Source organism: Leptodactylus fuscus, chromosome 7 (assembly GCF_031893055.1).
Source record: "Leptodactylus fuscus isolate aLepFus1 chromosome 7, aLepFus1.hap2, whole genome shotgun sequence".
Taxonomy (NCBI): Eukaryota; Metazoa; Chordata; class Amphibia; order Anura; family Leptodactylidae; genus Leptodactylus; species Leptodactylus fuscus.
This window is the reverse complement of record NC_134271.1, coordinates 110,385,200-110,402,054: the sequence shown is the minus strand read 5'-3', so window position 1 is coordinate 110,402,054 and position 16,855 is coordinate 110,385,200. Positions and strand designations below refer to the sequence as shown.

At 42.1% G+C, this 16,855-nt stretch overlaps 1 protein-coding gene across 1 annotated transcript in view; it reads left to right on the top strand.

Annotated features, from left to right (window-relative positions):
* Window positions 1-1,824: 1,824 nt before the first annotated feature.
* LTK (leukocyte receptor tyrosine kinase) overlaps window positions 1,825-16,855 on the top strand; it is a 113,306-nt gene continuing 98,275 nt past the window's right edge. The window contains exon 1 of the mRNA XM_075280852.1: window positions 1,825-2,018. Within this exon, the coding sequence (XP_075136953.1) occupies window positions 1,961-2,018 (58 nt within the window). The 5' untranslated portion in view covers window positions 1,825-1,960. The remainder of the gene's footprint in view (window positions 2,019-16,855) is intronic.

Sequence of the window (16,855 nt, the reverse complement as noted above, 5' to 3'; positions counted from 1 at the left end):
TTGCAAAGATAACAGCCTCTAGTCGCTTCCTGTAGCTTTTAATCAGTTCCTGGATCCTGGATAAAGGTATTTTGGACAAACAATTCAAGTTCAGTTAAGTTAGATGGTCGCCAAGCATGGACAGCCCGCTTCAAATCATCCCACAGATGTTCAATGATATTCAGGTCTGGGGACTGGGATGGCCATTCCAGAACATTGTAATTGTTCCTCTGCATGAATGCCTGAGGATTTGGAGCGGTGTTTTGGATCATTGTCTTGCTGAAATATCCATCCCCGGCGTAACTTCAACTTCGTCACTGATTCTTGAACATTATTCTCAAGAATCTGCTGATACTGAGTGGAATCCATGCGACTCTCAACTTTAACAAGATTCCCGATGCCGGCATTGGCCACACAGCCCCAAAGCATGATGGAACCTCCACCAAATTTTACAGTGGGTAGCATGTGTTTTTCTTGGAATGCTGTTTCTTTTTGGACGCCATGCATAACGCCTTTTTTTATAACCAAACAACTCAATTTTTGTTTCCAAAATGAAGCTGCCTTGTCCAAATGTGCTTTTTCATACCTCAGGCAACTCTATTTGTGGCGTACGTGCAGAAACGGCTTCTTTCTCATCACTCTCCCATACAGCTTCTATTTGTGCAAAGTGCGCTGTATAGTTGACCGATGCACAGTGACACCATCTGCAGCAAGATGATGCTGCAGCTCTTTGGAGGTGGTCTGTGGATTGTCCTTGACTGTTCTCACCATTCTTCTTCTCTGCCTTTCTGATATTTTTCTTGGCCTGCCACTTCTGGGCTTAACAAGAACTGTCCCTGTGGTCTTCCATTTCCTTACTATGTTCCTCACAGTGGAAACTGACAGGTTAAATCTCTGAGACAACGTTTTGTATCCTTCCCCTGAACAACTATGTTGAACAATCTTTGTTTTCAGATCATTTGAGAGCGGGCTGTCCATGTTCGGCGACCATCAAACTTAACTGAACTTGAATTGTTTTGTAGAAAGAAATGGTCCAAAATCCCTTCATCCAGGATCCAGGAACTGATTAAAAGCTACAGGAAGCGACTAGAGGCTGTTATCTTTGCAAAAGGAGGATCTACTAAATATTAATGTCACTTTTCTGTTGAGGTGCCCATATTTTTGCACCGGTCAAATTTTGGTTTAATGCATATTGCGCATTTTCTGTTAGTACAATAAACCTCATTTCAATCCTGAAATATTACTGTGTCCATCAGTTATTAGATATATCAAACTGAAATGGCTGTTGCAAACACCAAAATATTTAGAACTAAAAATGATTAAGATTAATAGGGGTGCCCAAACTTTTTCATAGGACTGTATTATACTCCAATGCTAAAGAAAAGACATACAAATGGTAAAAGCTTTTTTTTAGGGGATTCTCCTGTATTGGAAGTGGCAAACATTTGGTTAATAGCCTATCAATATATAATAAGCCGATAACTGCTCCTGACTCACCAAATGAACATCACAAACAAGGTGTGAACAGAGCCTCACAGAGTCAAGACAGACCATTGCAGCGAAGTTAGGTGCATGACACCCTGCATTTATACTGTACATATACACTGTTACTTAGTAAATATCCCTATGTTTAATGAGTGAAAAATAAAAGACAAGCACATTTGCATGATTTTTTTTCTACCATGCAGTTAACAATAATCCCATCAGTGAAATGAAATGACTTTGGTCACACAAGGGCAGTTGTTTTCTCAGCAGCCACTGGGAGGAGTACAATGTGGGCTTTAGGACCTGACAGAGGATGACAGTATAGGGAGGTGTAGATGCATCTATAAGCCTGCAAGAGTTCTAAGCAGCAGCATCAGTCCTTCTGAGGCAGAGAGTAACCTCACACAAAGCACACAGGATATATACTACTAAGGGTGGCAAGGTCACACATGGTAAGGATTTACCTGGGACTCACTACAAGGAGCATCTCCAAGCTATGGGCTTTCCTTTCTCCATCTTCATCATCCAGATGTCACTTTGGACTCTCTTGCTTGGTAAGGAAACTATTTGCATGCAGTATTCTGTTCACATCCCATAGAGCTGCATTCACTGGCACAAAAGGAGAAAGTTGTAGAAAACATTCAATATCATAAATACTTATCTGATCTTAAGATTTGTTGCAATTTTGGAAGATCTTTGATTTAGGTGCTGCTAATGTATTCAGAAATACTATCTGCCAGACAATGACTAATACATTTCTTGCAGCATGTTTCTTCCACTCTGCATTGTTTCTCTCGCCTCTTAGACTAGTTGCCCTCAAGTATGGATATATACCCAGGTAGTTATTGCACTTGGACTGATGGGGACTCCTGTTGCTTGTAACTAGAGACAGTGAACTAGAGGAAGACTCAGCAGAATTGTGCAATGAACACAGTGATCCTATGCAAAGTAGATGTATTCCCAACCAGAATTCCTTCTGAAACCCTCTGTGCAGGACCGCATTATTGTAGAATTTATTACCACACCTGTAAAATCCATTAAAAATACTGATATCATATAGAATGAGGAATATGTTTAGGCAAATGAGAATTACCATGATGAAGTAGAATAGGTACCTTACTGCCATTTATATTGCCGGTAATGAATGGCGGTGTTGTTAATGTTTCCGGCGCCTTGGTTGCTGTTGTCAGTAGGATTGCAATATTATTATGAGTCAGTGCTTCAAGGAGAATCAGCTGATTAAGCAAAATGGAGAATTTCGCAATGTAGTGCATACTTTCAGTGGAATTAGTAAAAACAGTGTGTGTGTGTGTATATATATATATATATATATATATATATATATACACATATACACATGTGCAATGCCCACTATAATGCTAACTACTGGGGCAAGGCAAGGCTTGGCTAATAATGTGGATTTATTATCAAATGGGTCATACAGCTGTGAAAATAAAAATATAAGTATGTGGACATATCATTAAGTCAGGCATTTATTGACTAAGGAGAATTTTTGCTATATATATATTTTTATATATATATTAACATACACATAATTTATATATATATATATATATATATATATATATATATATATATATTAATAGGAAATTTACATCTATCTATATGCAATCAGTGACTATACATCCACCCGTATAGGGGAGGGGGTACAAATAACATTGACACTTCTTATCCATTGCTTATATGTCAAGTATTAATGGTCTTTGGCTAGCATTTATACTCATGACCTTATTCTGGCTTGGCTTTAGACTGGATTCTTTTTGAAAATGAGTTGAAATTGAACTAAATTAAGCATTGCCTCATCTGAACACATGGTGGCGCTATATCTGACATGTACTTTTAGTCCACAGATAAGAGGTTACGGACATAAATCATGCAAAACTCTGGTGTTTTCCAATACTCATTGTAGAAAAATTTAGATCAGGAAAAGAATTGCAGTGCCATGAGCGTACATGAACAAATCTTTCAATGTATTCTCCCCAGATGAACATTGCTAATTTGGTGCATGTCTTCAAACTGGTCAATAAGTTTTCCCATCACTATACATGAGCAGATTCACCTTCATATATTGGGGGGAGGTCTGGACCCCTACTGCATGCATTGTAGAATGAGGCAGAGATAACATACTGACAAGGAACAAATACATCGGAATCTATATACATATTCCATATCCTTGCCTGTGCTTCCATCTGGCTTGGATACTGTAAAATATTAACACATTGGTGCTTATGGGATCTTTTCTTCTGAGTAACATGTAAATGAGCAATTTTGTTGGAATACAGAGATTCGTCATGTTATGAAACTACTCTGACCCCAATCAGTAGAGTGTAATACACAAATAGGCTTTGTAATACACAGCTTGATTAGTGGGACCCTGTTGTGAGACCCTGGGAGAAGTATCCGCTGTAGTACCTAGCCATGACTCTATACAGGATCCAGATTGTTAAAAAATAATCTATTATGCATTAATTACCAAAAAGCAAATCACTCTGCTCACTCAAAACCCCTAACCTGGTGAACTTCTCAATTCAAGAGGTATAAGCCTTAATAGCAATAAGTCTGGGTAAGTGACATCAATCAGTCAATACCGAGTGTTCTGCACATAATGTTTGTCTCATGTCATAAATGATAGTTTCCATGTAAACGGGTTTACCAGGCATTTAAGAATAGGTCATCAGTGTTATTTTGGTAGTGGTCCACCTTGCTATTTAGCAGTATGAAAGGGATACGGCGCTTGGCTGAGGGCTGCAGCGTGTTCCCTGTTTACTAGGCACAGTCTTGTACATTTTGTAGTGGTGTTCCTGGTAATTCAGCATAATCTCATTCACATGTATAAAAGAGAGCTGCAGTACCAGGCACAACCACTACAAAATGTGCAGAGCTGTGCTTGGTAAACAATGAAGCGGCCACAGTGCCTTGTCCCTATCAGTCAGCTAGTTCGTGGGGTCCATGATCCTGATATTTATGACCTGTAAAGTTTTTATCCAGCTGACCGTTTATTAAATCTATTAATATCTATGGAAGTATTTTTTGCAAAGGCAAGTTTTCTATTCTGGAATTTCTAGGGAAACAAAAACTGTCCCCATCAGGTTAAAGAATAAGAGTCTCTGTGTACAGAGAAGAATTGTTCTAGGGTTACACGACACATAGGACCATCAATGGAAACAAGCTTTTTATAATACTGGGGTCTTCCTTTGTCACAGAGGGGCCATTGAGCTTCCTCAGGGACCATGGCCCACATGTCTTTACTACCTCCGCACTCTATTGTTAGCACTACATAAATGCACATTATTAACACTACAAACTACAACTCCAACATGACCTACAGAGTAAAAGAGGATTCCATTTCTGATATTGGAACCCAGAGATCCATTGAATATACACCAATACTGTTTGCAGCTCTTTAGGATTCTTTGCTTTCCTCCTTAACATCAACCAGTGTGATCATTTTGATATTTTTCCCAGATTGTGTAGAATATATAGGAATTTTTGCCTTCTCCATTTATAGTGTTTATATCCTTTACATATCTACTGGAAAAGCGTGAAATCTTATTGGGGTTTTGTCATTTGGACATGAGTCGTAAAGGAGCTTCCAGTTTTATAATGTATTGAAGGGTAACATGATCTGTAGAAAAGAGTTCTAAGAACTAGTTAAAGACATTTTCGGGGATATAATAAGATGCACTGAATTACTTACTATATACATATGCAGGTTCCAGTGGCATAGCTAGAAATGGCGGCCCCCCCAACCGACACCGATGCCGAAGACCTCGACCGACCCCCTCCTACGCATTCCTGCACACTCTATTATGCCCCATAGTGGCCGCTGCACACAGTATTATCCCCCATAGTGGCCCCTGCACACAGTATTATCCTCCATAGTGGCCCCTGCACACAGTATTGTACCCCATAGTGGCCCCTGCACACAGTATTGTACCCCATAGTGGCCCCTGCACACAGTATAATGTCCCACTGTGGACACCCATAAACAATTATTATACTCTGGGGTCTTTTCAGACCCCAGAGTATAATAATCGAGACCCAAGGGGAGAAAAACATAAAAAAAAACTCTGTTACTCACCCATCTCCCAGAAATGCATTTTTTGGCTTGAGAAAGCATCGGTACAGACGTGAAACGGCTGTTGCCACCCTTTTGCCAACAATGTTTTTCTCCCTCCCTGTAATATTATTTTTATTTTGCACTTAATAAAGGACTTTGCTTTTACCAAAGAAGTGTCATCTGCCGACTTTGGACCGGTGAGTGCCCACCCCAATCTTTTTCTATTTTTTCTTGAAGAATCATATGCTTTATAATAGGGGTGTAGAGTACCACTTCTAGCGGCATGCAACTGGTAGACGTTACCAGTAAAGGGGAATAACGGATTGAAAGGGAAGTGACCTGGATTATAAAGGATGATGTATTGTATATAGCAGTGCCGTCCAAATTCTTTTCTTTGCACATATATTATTGTTATCAATGGTGTGTCTCAGCGCCCAGACGCTGATGAGGTGTTCCCCCGCATGGTTGTCAACTAGGAGTTGTTATAAAGAGCTGACAGGGTGCAAGGTGAGACCTTAGAGCAGTTACTGGTACCCCAGCCTTATCGCCGGACGGTGATGGAGTTGGCACATAAACATGTGCTAGGGGGTCACCTAGGTGCCACAAAAATGCTGAACCACATATTGCAGCGTTTTTATTAGCCAGGGGTATATCATGAAGTATAAGTGTTTTGTGAAACATGTCCAGAATGTCAGTTGCATGCGCCCATGGCACATTTTCGAAGCCCCCTGGTACCTCTGCCCATTATTGAGGTGCCCTTTGAGAGGCGTCTTTCCAGAGTTCAAAACTGTGGTTGGGACTTGGCTTGCTCTGCACACCATGGCTACAGGTATATTTGCTGCTTGTGGTTATAGCATGTAGTGAACTTTTGTTATTTAAAGAGGGTATATCACCATTATTTGTTGGCGCAGTTGCTGAATAGAGTGTTTGTATTTTACAATAAACTGTCTAATTTATCTTTACCAGCAACAATTTGGTTTATGGCAACTGTGCATATTATGATTGTGGGATCCCCTACTTATATATGGGTCGGGTCCGTATATATCTATGTGACTCAATCTTGGTATATTAAGTGTTGATGGATCAGTTTTATACCCTCTTACTTAGTATCTATTGCTCATGCTTCTATATTGATGTGTAGATATAAATTGGAGATATGTATTATTTATGCTATTGATATATCTATCTATATTGTCCCCTTGTTCCCATTTTATGTCTTGTGTTTTTCTGTATGTTCTTTAGCTATGACCATCTGCCCTGCTGTAAAAGAAAATAACTTTTTACTATTTATTAAATAAAATTCATATATTTTATAGATATTTTCTTGCATATTTTGTGGCCATTTTTTTGCTCTATGGTGGTTTTGGTGTTTGTTACATATATGGCCTAGATTACACGAGGAGATGTTTGAGTTTGACCCTTTGAAAGGATTGCCATGGACTTGGTAGTTCCTTTAGTTAAGTCCGCTCGAGGGTATCAGCATATTTTGGTAGTCATAGACTATGCTACCCGATATCCTGAAGCCATCCCTCTACGGCACACATCAGCAAAGTTGATAGCCAAAGACTTGTTTGCCATGTTTTGCCGAGTGGGTCTACCCAAGGAAATCCTCACAGATCAGGGTACCCTTTTCATGTCTAAAGTCACCAGGGAATTGTGTAAACTCTATAATATCAAACAATTGCGAACATCTGTTTACCATCCCCAGACAGACGGGTTAGTAGAACGGTTTAACAAAACCATAAAGAGTATGCTGAAAAAGGTGGTGGGCAAGGATGGAAAAGACTGGGATGTTTTGTTACCGTATTTGATGTTTGCCATTCGTGAGGTACCACAGGCTTCCACTGGATTTTCTCCTTTTCAGTTGGTCTACGGCAGACATCCTAGGGGTCTATTGGACATCGCCAAAGAGATGTGGGAGCAAGAACTCACCCCTCACAAAAGTGTTATTGAACATATTGCTGGTATGCAGGACAGGATAGCGGCAGTCATGCCCATGGTTAGAGAGCATCTGCAGGAGGCCCAAAATGCTCAAAGCCGTGTTTACAATAGGTCAGCGAGGGTAAGGACCTTTAAACCCGGTGACCGAGTACTTGTACTCATTTCCACAGTGGAGAGTAAGTTTCTTGCAGAATGGCAAGGCCCCCTATGAGGTAATAGAGAAAATAGGGGAAGTGAGCTATAAGGTTCATCAGCCAGGTAGGAGAAAACCTGAACAGGTTTATCATGTAAACTTGCTAAAGCCGTGGAAAGACAGGGAGAGTCTGCTTACAGGGAACCAAGACAGTCTGCTTACAGGGATACAAGAGAGTTTGCTTACGGAAAGGACTCCAGCTAAAGTGTCTCCTGTAAGACCCCCACAGGCTGTAGTTGGGACTACAGAGGTAGCAGCAGGGGTAGGAATATCATAGTCCCTCACAAAAAGCCAGCAACAAGAGTGCAAAGAGTTTGCAGCTAGGAATACACGTGTTCTCTGAGCAACCCGAGCGTACATGCCTAATCAAACATGATATTATTACTGAGCCGCATGTGAAAGTGCGGATGAGGCCGTACCGGGTACCCGAGGCTCGCCAACAAGCCATTTCAGGGGAGGTGCAGAAAATGTTGAAATTGGGAGTCACTGAGGCGTCCAAAAGTGAATGTGCCAGTCCAATTGTTCTAGTTCCCAAACCAGATGGGGCACTGCGTTTCTGCAATAACTACATGAAACTAAACGAGGTCTCTAAGTTTGACGCATACCCCATGCCTCGGGTAGACAAACTTATTAAGAGACTAGGAGGGGCCCGGTAGTTCTCTACGCTTTTTCTCACTAAGGGATATTGGCAGGTACCCCTGACAGATAGCATCAAAGAAAAGACTACCTTTTTCACCCATGAGGGACTTTTTCACTATGTCGTGTTACCATTCGGGCTCCATGGGGCCCCAGCTACATTCCAACGGTTAATGAACATAGTGTTGGACTCTCATAGAAAATACGCCTCAGCGTATTTGGATGACATCATCATTTTCAGCAATGACTGGGAGAGTCATTTGTCCAAGGTACAAGCTGTAGTGGATTCTTTGAGAGCAGCCGGCCTGACTGCCAACCCCAAAAAGTGTGCTTTGGGGATGGAGGAGACACGCTATTTGGGGTATGTGATCGGCCGGGATATAATCAAACCCCAGGTCAACAAGGTCGATGCTATCCGGGAATGGCCTCGACCTCTGAGCACCAAACAAGTTAGGTCATTCCTAGGCATAGTTGGGTATTACAGGCAGTTTATACCCAACTTTGCCACGGTATCTGCTCCCCTGATGGACCTTCTAAAGGGTAAGAAGTCTGTTGTGGTGCAGTGGAATGACCAGGCTGAAAGGGCTTTTCAGGCACTAAAGGTAGCCTTGTGTGGATCGCCTGTCCTCATTACGCCCAACTTTAGGAGGGAGTTTGTGGTCCAGACGGATGCATCAGATGTAGGGCTGGGAGCTGTCCAGTCTCAGGAGGTGAATGGAGAAAAACATCCACTCGCCTACCTGAGCAGGAAACTCACACCAGCAGAAAAGAACTACAGCATAGTGGAGAAAGAGTGTCTGGCCATAGAATGGGCATTAGAGGCCCTGAGGTACTATCTGCTTGGGAGGCAGTTCTGTCTGGTGACCGAATACTCACCCCTCACTTGGATGAGCAGGACCAAGGACAAGAATGCCAGGGTTACTAGGTGGTTCTTGTCACTTCAGAACTTTAGGTTCACAGTGGAGCACAGAGCCAGGAAACTGCAAGGTAACGCGGATGCCTTGTCCCGGGCTTATTGTTTGGTATCTGGAGTTTGCCCTGAGGGGGGGAGGGTATGTGAGAGAGTGAAGGGTGTGGTCTGGGGAGACAGATATGTCCCAGTCAGGCAGCTAAAGGGTGTTTGGTAAAGGTCCACACCAGGGAGGTCATCTGACTAATCAAGGCCTAATAATAGTCTGTGTGTGAGGACTAGGAGCTGTGGGACCACACTGGAAGAGCTGACCTGTCCAGACCAAATCTACAGAGCAGGTACTGTGCCACCCGTTGTTGGTTCCAAGGTGGGAGTCTGGTAGCCAGTCTCCTGTATAGTCAGGGAAAAGTTCCTTATGTTTAAGTTAGTTCTCAGCCGAGAAGTTTTCGGTTATTTGTGCCTTTGCAAAGGCAGTGAATGCACTACAGGTAAATAAAGCCTGAACTTGTGTGCAACCCAGTGTTCTGTGTCTCTGTTTCCTGCACTGCTACAAGCATCTATCTATTGCATTGGAGGGAAAGGGGGGTGGTTATCCACCATGTTCCCCAGTGATCCGGAGCATGTGGGCCAAAAATCCCCCATATCATATCCTTGTGTATAGTGCACCAGTGTGCTTGTGTGAACCTCCATTCACTGCTATAGGCTGCTGGTGCTGCCTGAGATTACAGTCCCGGCAGTAAATGGATCTCCAACAATCAGACTTATCCCCTATCCACAGGAGTGTGTCCTTAATGGTGCAGCCCCTTTAATATTAGTATTCCTTGTGGTCCAGGATAGTAAGAGGGTTAGTTTTATAATCTTTAGTAGTCTTAGCCAGTGAGTAGGTTAATGTAATGATCCCTAGAAGTTAAGGGCCATGAATATATTAATGCTTAGTTGACTAGAATGAGAAGGGGGTTAACTCTAGTATTCCAGGAGATTTGGACAGTGAAGGGATTGATGTATGGATCCATGGTGGCCAAATGGTTCATTTTAATACTTCTTGTGGAGGTGTTTCTGCTGTATACTTGGGGCCCAGTGGATTTCTCCACTATCCAGTCTCCAACAAGCTATAACAGGAAACTTTTGTAAAAGATAATACTGCTCAACTGTAACTGTATGGCTGCACAGTTCTCTCCTGAATTTAGGTGGAGTATTTGAGGAGCGTTCTGCCCATCCATTGTCTGTACCCAGTTGATAAGGTGAGAACTTGGGGCGCCTGAGTTTGGGAAAAATGGAAAATCTTAACTGTATGGCTGCCCTACTTAACAGCTTAAGGTGAACAGTGCTAATAATTAGAGTTTGGGATAATTGGTAAACCCACTAAGTGTACCTCTTTGTTTAGTCGATTCAAGGGAATAAGGTTAGACTGAATCTTCATTGACAAAGGAAAGATTTTCAATCTTACACCGGCAAGGATGTGTTTAAGTTCTTGTTTAAAAGTTTGTGGGAATAGAAGAAATAATAAATCTGTAAGAAAAGAGTTTGCGCTTTGCAATTTTACAGGTTCAACAAAATTTCATGAAAAAAAAATGTATCAGAAAATAGGCATAGACCTTCAAATGTTCTATATTTGACTCTTTTAAAGGAAATTTCCAAACAGGAATTTGATGTTTTGAATGATGAAATTCCAGATGGATGAAATACAGACAGAACCAGAACACTTATTTCTGACCTGGAGCCAAAAAAGTACAAAAGTATTGGACAAACTGTATTTTATTGTTTGGAAGAATTTTTTCTTTTTTGTTTTGCAAAATGTTCTGATGTTGTTTAAGTTCAGCTAAGGACAGTTTTCCCAATTATTTTCTGCAAGTTGTATTAATATCATGTTAATTAATCTATTGTAATGCAGAATGATATTTACAGCGGGTCCGCCAAGTTACAGACCACAGTCATTAGTCAAAGTAATCTGTATAAAGGAGCACCATGTACATTTCTTATATTATCCCCCCCTCCCAGGTGCCAAATGTAGATCTCCATTGTTTCCAGTCGTAGAATTATCTATCTATCTATCTATCTATCTATCTATCTATCTATCTATCTATCTATCTATAGACCTTCTAATGCCAGTGATTTTTAGTACTGCTTCTTACATAGTAGTTCTATATTGGCATTGAGCAGACTACAAAGATGGGACATGAATATGGAGTACTTAAAAAAGCCTCATTGAACCAATTATTGCAAAACTAAATTTAGACTTAAACCCTCTTTAACAATTAATCTGTGTGCGGTTCATTTTCATAGGGGTATTCCGGTCACAGCAAGTTACCCCCTATTGAGAAAATAAGGGGTACATTTTCAAAGGTCACCACCATTCACGAGAACTGAGGTGCTTTGTTTTGCTTCATTCATTTCAATGTGATCACCAGAAATAGCCATTAGCCATTTCTGGTAGTCCCATTGAGATGAATGGAGTGGCATGCATCCGATCAGCCGTCTGCCACCATTTAATCGTGGGGTGCAAAGCAGTCTAGCTCTGGTTGATCCGTAAATGTTAAAGTAGTCAATCTCCCATCGATGTGACTGGAATACCCTTTGGGTGCATTCACACTGAGTAAACGCTAGCTTATTCTGAACGTAAAACACGTTCAGAATAAGCGGCGTCTAAAGCAGCTCCATTCATTTCTATGGGAGCGGGGATACGAGCGCTCCCCATAGAAATGAATGGGCTGCTTCTTTCACTCCGTGCAGTCCCATTGAAGTGAATGGGGAGTGCCGGCGTATACGGCAAGCTCTGCTCATGCCTGAGCGTACACGCCGGCACTCCCCATTCACTTCAATGGGACTGCACGGAGTGAAAGAAGCAGCCCATTCATTTCTATGGGGAGCGCTCGTATCCCCGCTCCCATAGAAATGAATGGAGCTGCTTTAGACGCCGCTTATTCTGAACGTGTTTTACGTTCAGAATAAGCTAGCGTTTACTCAGTGTGAATTCACCCTTTAAGTGTTTTTTTACTTAGACTAAAAATATCATCTAATCCTCTACCTTTGGGGGCTCTGGACAAAGATAAGAGAGATAATCCTTTACTAGTCCCACAGTGGGGAAATATCAGTATGTTACAGCAGCATAGTAATACAGATACAGGATAATACACAGTAATATATTACGGAAGTAGACACACATATGCTGAGAAGAGAAGATATACTAGGAGTCCATAGCAGCTAAGGAAGAGAAGAAAGAAAGAAGGAAGACTTTAGAATCATTTAGTTTTCTGTGCGGAGTGATCCTTGCTTGGTCTGATGTAGATTATGTAGCCTGATCACAGTTGGAAGGAAAGACTTAGCGTTCCTTCTCACACTTGGGGTGAAGCAGACGGTCACTTTCAGCTCTACATTCAGCAGTGAGTTTATAGCTTTGTATTTGAAATCTAAAGGGGCATAACTATCTGGTGGGACTGTCAGAACATGTGCCCTGACTGATACGTTTCAGAAGGGGGACATCGGAAGTCACTCTTTTCTTGCGAGTTTATTTACATACAGAGCTAATACAATCTGTCTGTGCCTCATATTAAGGAATACCTAGGTTCTTCTCTACAATAGTGTAGAAGTTGCAAAATCCAAGTGGCGCACTCTTCAAGGACTCGGATGGAAACAATGGATGAATAAAATGGGTATTTATTGAACAGATAAAGTGTTTTGGGGTTTTAATATCCAGAAAAGCGTTCCCCTTCCTCAGATCTCAGTGGTTGTAGTGAGGCGGTGTGCCTGTATAGCCATAGAAGTCAGGAACTGACTTGATCTATGCAAGGTTCTTCTCTAGGAGTATTTATAACATAGATGCTTTTATACTCAGTCCTTATAATAATCCCTCTGTATAATTTTTCCAATATTTCCAAAGCTCTGGACAATTGTGTCCACCTTAGCATTGCTATGTACCCTTAACTACTTGATTATTGGATATCATCCTTCCATGCAGGGTGCTGCTAGGTCGTCATCAATACATTTTCCCCAATATTGTTGTAGACAAGCAGATGACAACGCTGTTACGACAGGAGTAGCACACTAATGTACTCATCGACTTGCCACTGTGTTTTTTACTAGAGAACAGCATGAACATATGTGGGCTCTGCCTAGTGAACAAAGTATGTACCGGTAATTGGAGAGTCTGTTGTGGCTTTTTTTTACTGGAATTAATATTGAAGAACTTCCTACTTTGCCTAATTTTGATGAATGTTAAGGCTTTGCCCTACTAAACGCTGACCTGATCAGCATTCAGGGCATGGCTGGCACCATTACCACGTTCTCTCTACCTTCTTGATTTCTGACACTGCTCTATTGCTGCTGCTATTCAGACTTACATCAGGAAAATTGTCTTACAATTACAGTGCAGTACGTGAAAGCATTGCAGATTCTTAAGTAGACGCTCAAAAGAGTTTTACAATAAAAGATCAATTACAAAGCAGAGAAATATACTGTGTGAGAGCAGTAATAGCACATTAAACCAGCATCTCCTATTTTATGGCTGGCCTTCAGTCTGTGTCTCCAAAATGTGTAAGAAAATATTCCCTGAGGATCTATAATTTAAGGCCTATAATTTTATATTATTATTATTATTATTATTATTATTATTATCAACTTTTGTCTTGATATTACCTTATTATTATTATTAGAAAAAAACTGTCAGGGTCAGAGCCTTGGTGGTCACCAGTCCGGTAACGGTGGATGACTATGGCTAGTCAAATTCAAAGACTAAGCGTTAGCTCTGAAGAACTCACATCATACAACAAGTATTGGTATAAGCTTCTCTCTTACTTGCAGTAGTGCTCATAGAGAGCCTTTATTGCGCATGCGCAGGATTTTATATCCAGTTTCAGGAAGTAAACAGCAGCAAGTGCTATCATGGGCTTCATGACTGACTAATCAGTCAGTCGAGGTATCCGCTTCTTGTGACGTTAGCACCAGGGTACTACTTCTGGGATCGCAACTTCCGCGCACTGACTTCCTGTGACGTCTGCACCAATTACTTCCGGGATCACGCACTGAGCAATGCGGCGATGTGGAAGTGTCAGGTACTTTCGCGCTCCCATGGAAAACTCCGTTGCTCCACGTGGCCATATCTACATCCAAGCTAAGCAAAGTGCCTTCCCGCCATAGCGTTCAGCACAGCAAACCGGTCATGATATCTGGAACATTGCTAAAAGCTCACATGAGTGTTTTTTATAATTTCAATCTTCACAATACAAGTTGACATTTTCCGAGTGGTCTGTAACTCCAATTAATTTTAATGAAAGCTGAACACGTGTGGCCAGTATTTCATCGAGGGCGAGTAAGCGAGGGTATTGTGACCCTTTTATACGGGTCCAAGATGGGAAGGGAGGTCCAACTGAAGGTGTCCATGAATCAGTGAATCCAAAAATATTTTGTATAATTCCTTACAAATATTGTTTGCCCATGCAACACTTACTCACCAGCAGTATTATAGAGGTGTATTTTTATTCATCCCAGCTTAATTACAGTTATATTGAACTCTTTCAGTATAGGCAGCTGTGCAATGTGATCACCAGTCTGACCCCTAGTCCAAAGATGTCGACATCTATCAAATCCCTCCTGGAAGCTTTCAGACCCCTCATCCACCTACCAAACTCCCTATGGAGAGAGTGTTCCTAAAGATATTATGTCTATGCTGTATAAGGGAGCAGGAGAGCAGTGATATAGTAGGTGAATCCCTACAAAGTGCTAGCTGCAGTTTTTAAACTCCCCTAACTTACAATAACAGTCTGTAATATCTGTGTGTGCTGTGTGCAGACACTCCAGTGTATTTCTATGAGATGCAGCTTCACATTTTGCCCCTGCCTCCTGCTTGCAAGAGATAACAGTGAGATACATTTCACAAGCAGGGGGCAGGGGAGACAAGATGAAGCTCTATTACATAGGAATACAGGTAGTCCTCGGGTTACAACGGTCTCGAGTTACGCTGTTTCGTGGTTACGACGCTTTATACGGCGCCTCATTCCACTTACGCTGTTTTGCGGCGTAAGTCGAACTACGCGTAACTACGTGCAGCGGCGGAAGAATAGAGTCCAGTACTGTACACTGTACTGGGTTACACGAGGAAAAAGAGTCTCCTGCACACCATAACACCCTTCATTATGGCTCCCAAGCGTAAGCCAGAATCATCTGATACCAGTGGATTAAAGAAAAGGAAGGCCATCACCATGGAGGTGAAAGTGGATATCATAAGGCGATCTGATAAGAGGGAAACACCAACAGAAATTGGCAGGTCATTAGGACTTAGTCGTTCGACTGTCGCTACAATCATCAAGGATAAAGTTTGTATCCTTGAACAACGCGATAGGCTGTGCTGTGAAGAAGGATGTCTCTGACTAACTGTCAGGAACGCCCTTCTGACCATAGAGCACTACGGTACTGGCACCGTAAGCTCTTTACACCGGGCACACATCGGAAAAGCCGACAGTGCACTAAATTCAGCGCACTGTCAGCTTTCCGGCAGTATATAGAACTGCATGTGCCCAAAAGTGGTGAAAGGTCCTCTTTAAGGTGTTGCTAATTCTGGACAATGCCCCTGGACACCCTGCCCATCTGGATGACTTTAACCCTAATGTCAAGGTGGTTTACCTTCCACCTAATACCACTGCCCTAATACAGCCTATGGACCATGGAGTCATTGCTACATTCAAGGCCTACTACCTCCTAAGGGTCATTGATAATGCTTTAGCAGCAACTGAAAAGAATAAGGACTTGACTCTAAAGGACTTTTGGAAAACATATAACATCCTTGATGCTGTGAATAACATTGCTGTTTCCTGGGATGAGGTTAAGCAGGCCAGTATGAATGGTGTGTGGAAAAAACTGTGTCCCCAGTTTGTGAATGATGTCACAGAGGTCCAAGAGTCAGTGACTAGTGTCATAAAGAACGTTGTTGATATGAGTAAGACAATGAATCTGGACGTGGAGGAGGATGATGTCACAGAGCTACTGGCATCTCATGGAGAAGAGTTATCTGCTGAGGACCTTATTCAACTGGAGAAGCAGATGATAGAGGAAGAGGAAGACATACCAACCCCAGAACCCAAGAGATTTACAAGGCAGGGCTTGGCAGGAGGTTTTGCCCTGATAGAGGAAGGGTTGTCAAGGTTTGAGGCTGAGGATCCCAATATGGAGAGGTACACTAGGGTTGCCAGAGGAGTCATGGATTCCCTTAGGTGTTACAAGGAGATCTTGGAGGAGAAGAAGATGATCTCCTTCCAAACTAACCTGCAGCAGTACTTCAAGAAGGCAGAGAGGCCTGCAGCAGATCCTGCAACAGATCCTGTACCCTCTACCTCAGCTGCCCCTCTTGACTCCACCAGCCCCAGTATCTCCAGCACCTTCTGCAGCCTCCTCCCAATAAACCGTCGAAATTCGGTTTACGCCGCCGCTTAAGAACGGATCAACGTCGTAAGTGAAGGACTACCTGTACACTGAAGCTGTTGTATGAGGTAAAGGACAGCAGTCCTATGTCAATGAATTGCCACTTGCTGTCCTTGGATAGATTTCAGAGCAGAGCAAGTGTTGTGTGAAGAGAGTATGCCAGTGTCTCTATAAAGCCAGGGACATCATGGGACATGTAAGCTGCATTATAGGAACCATA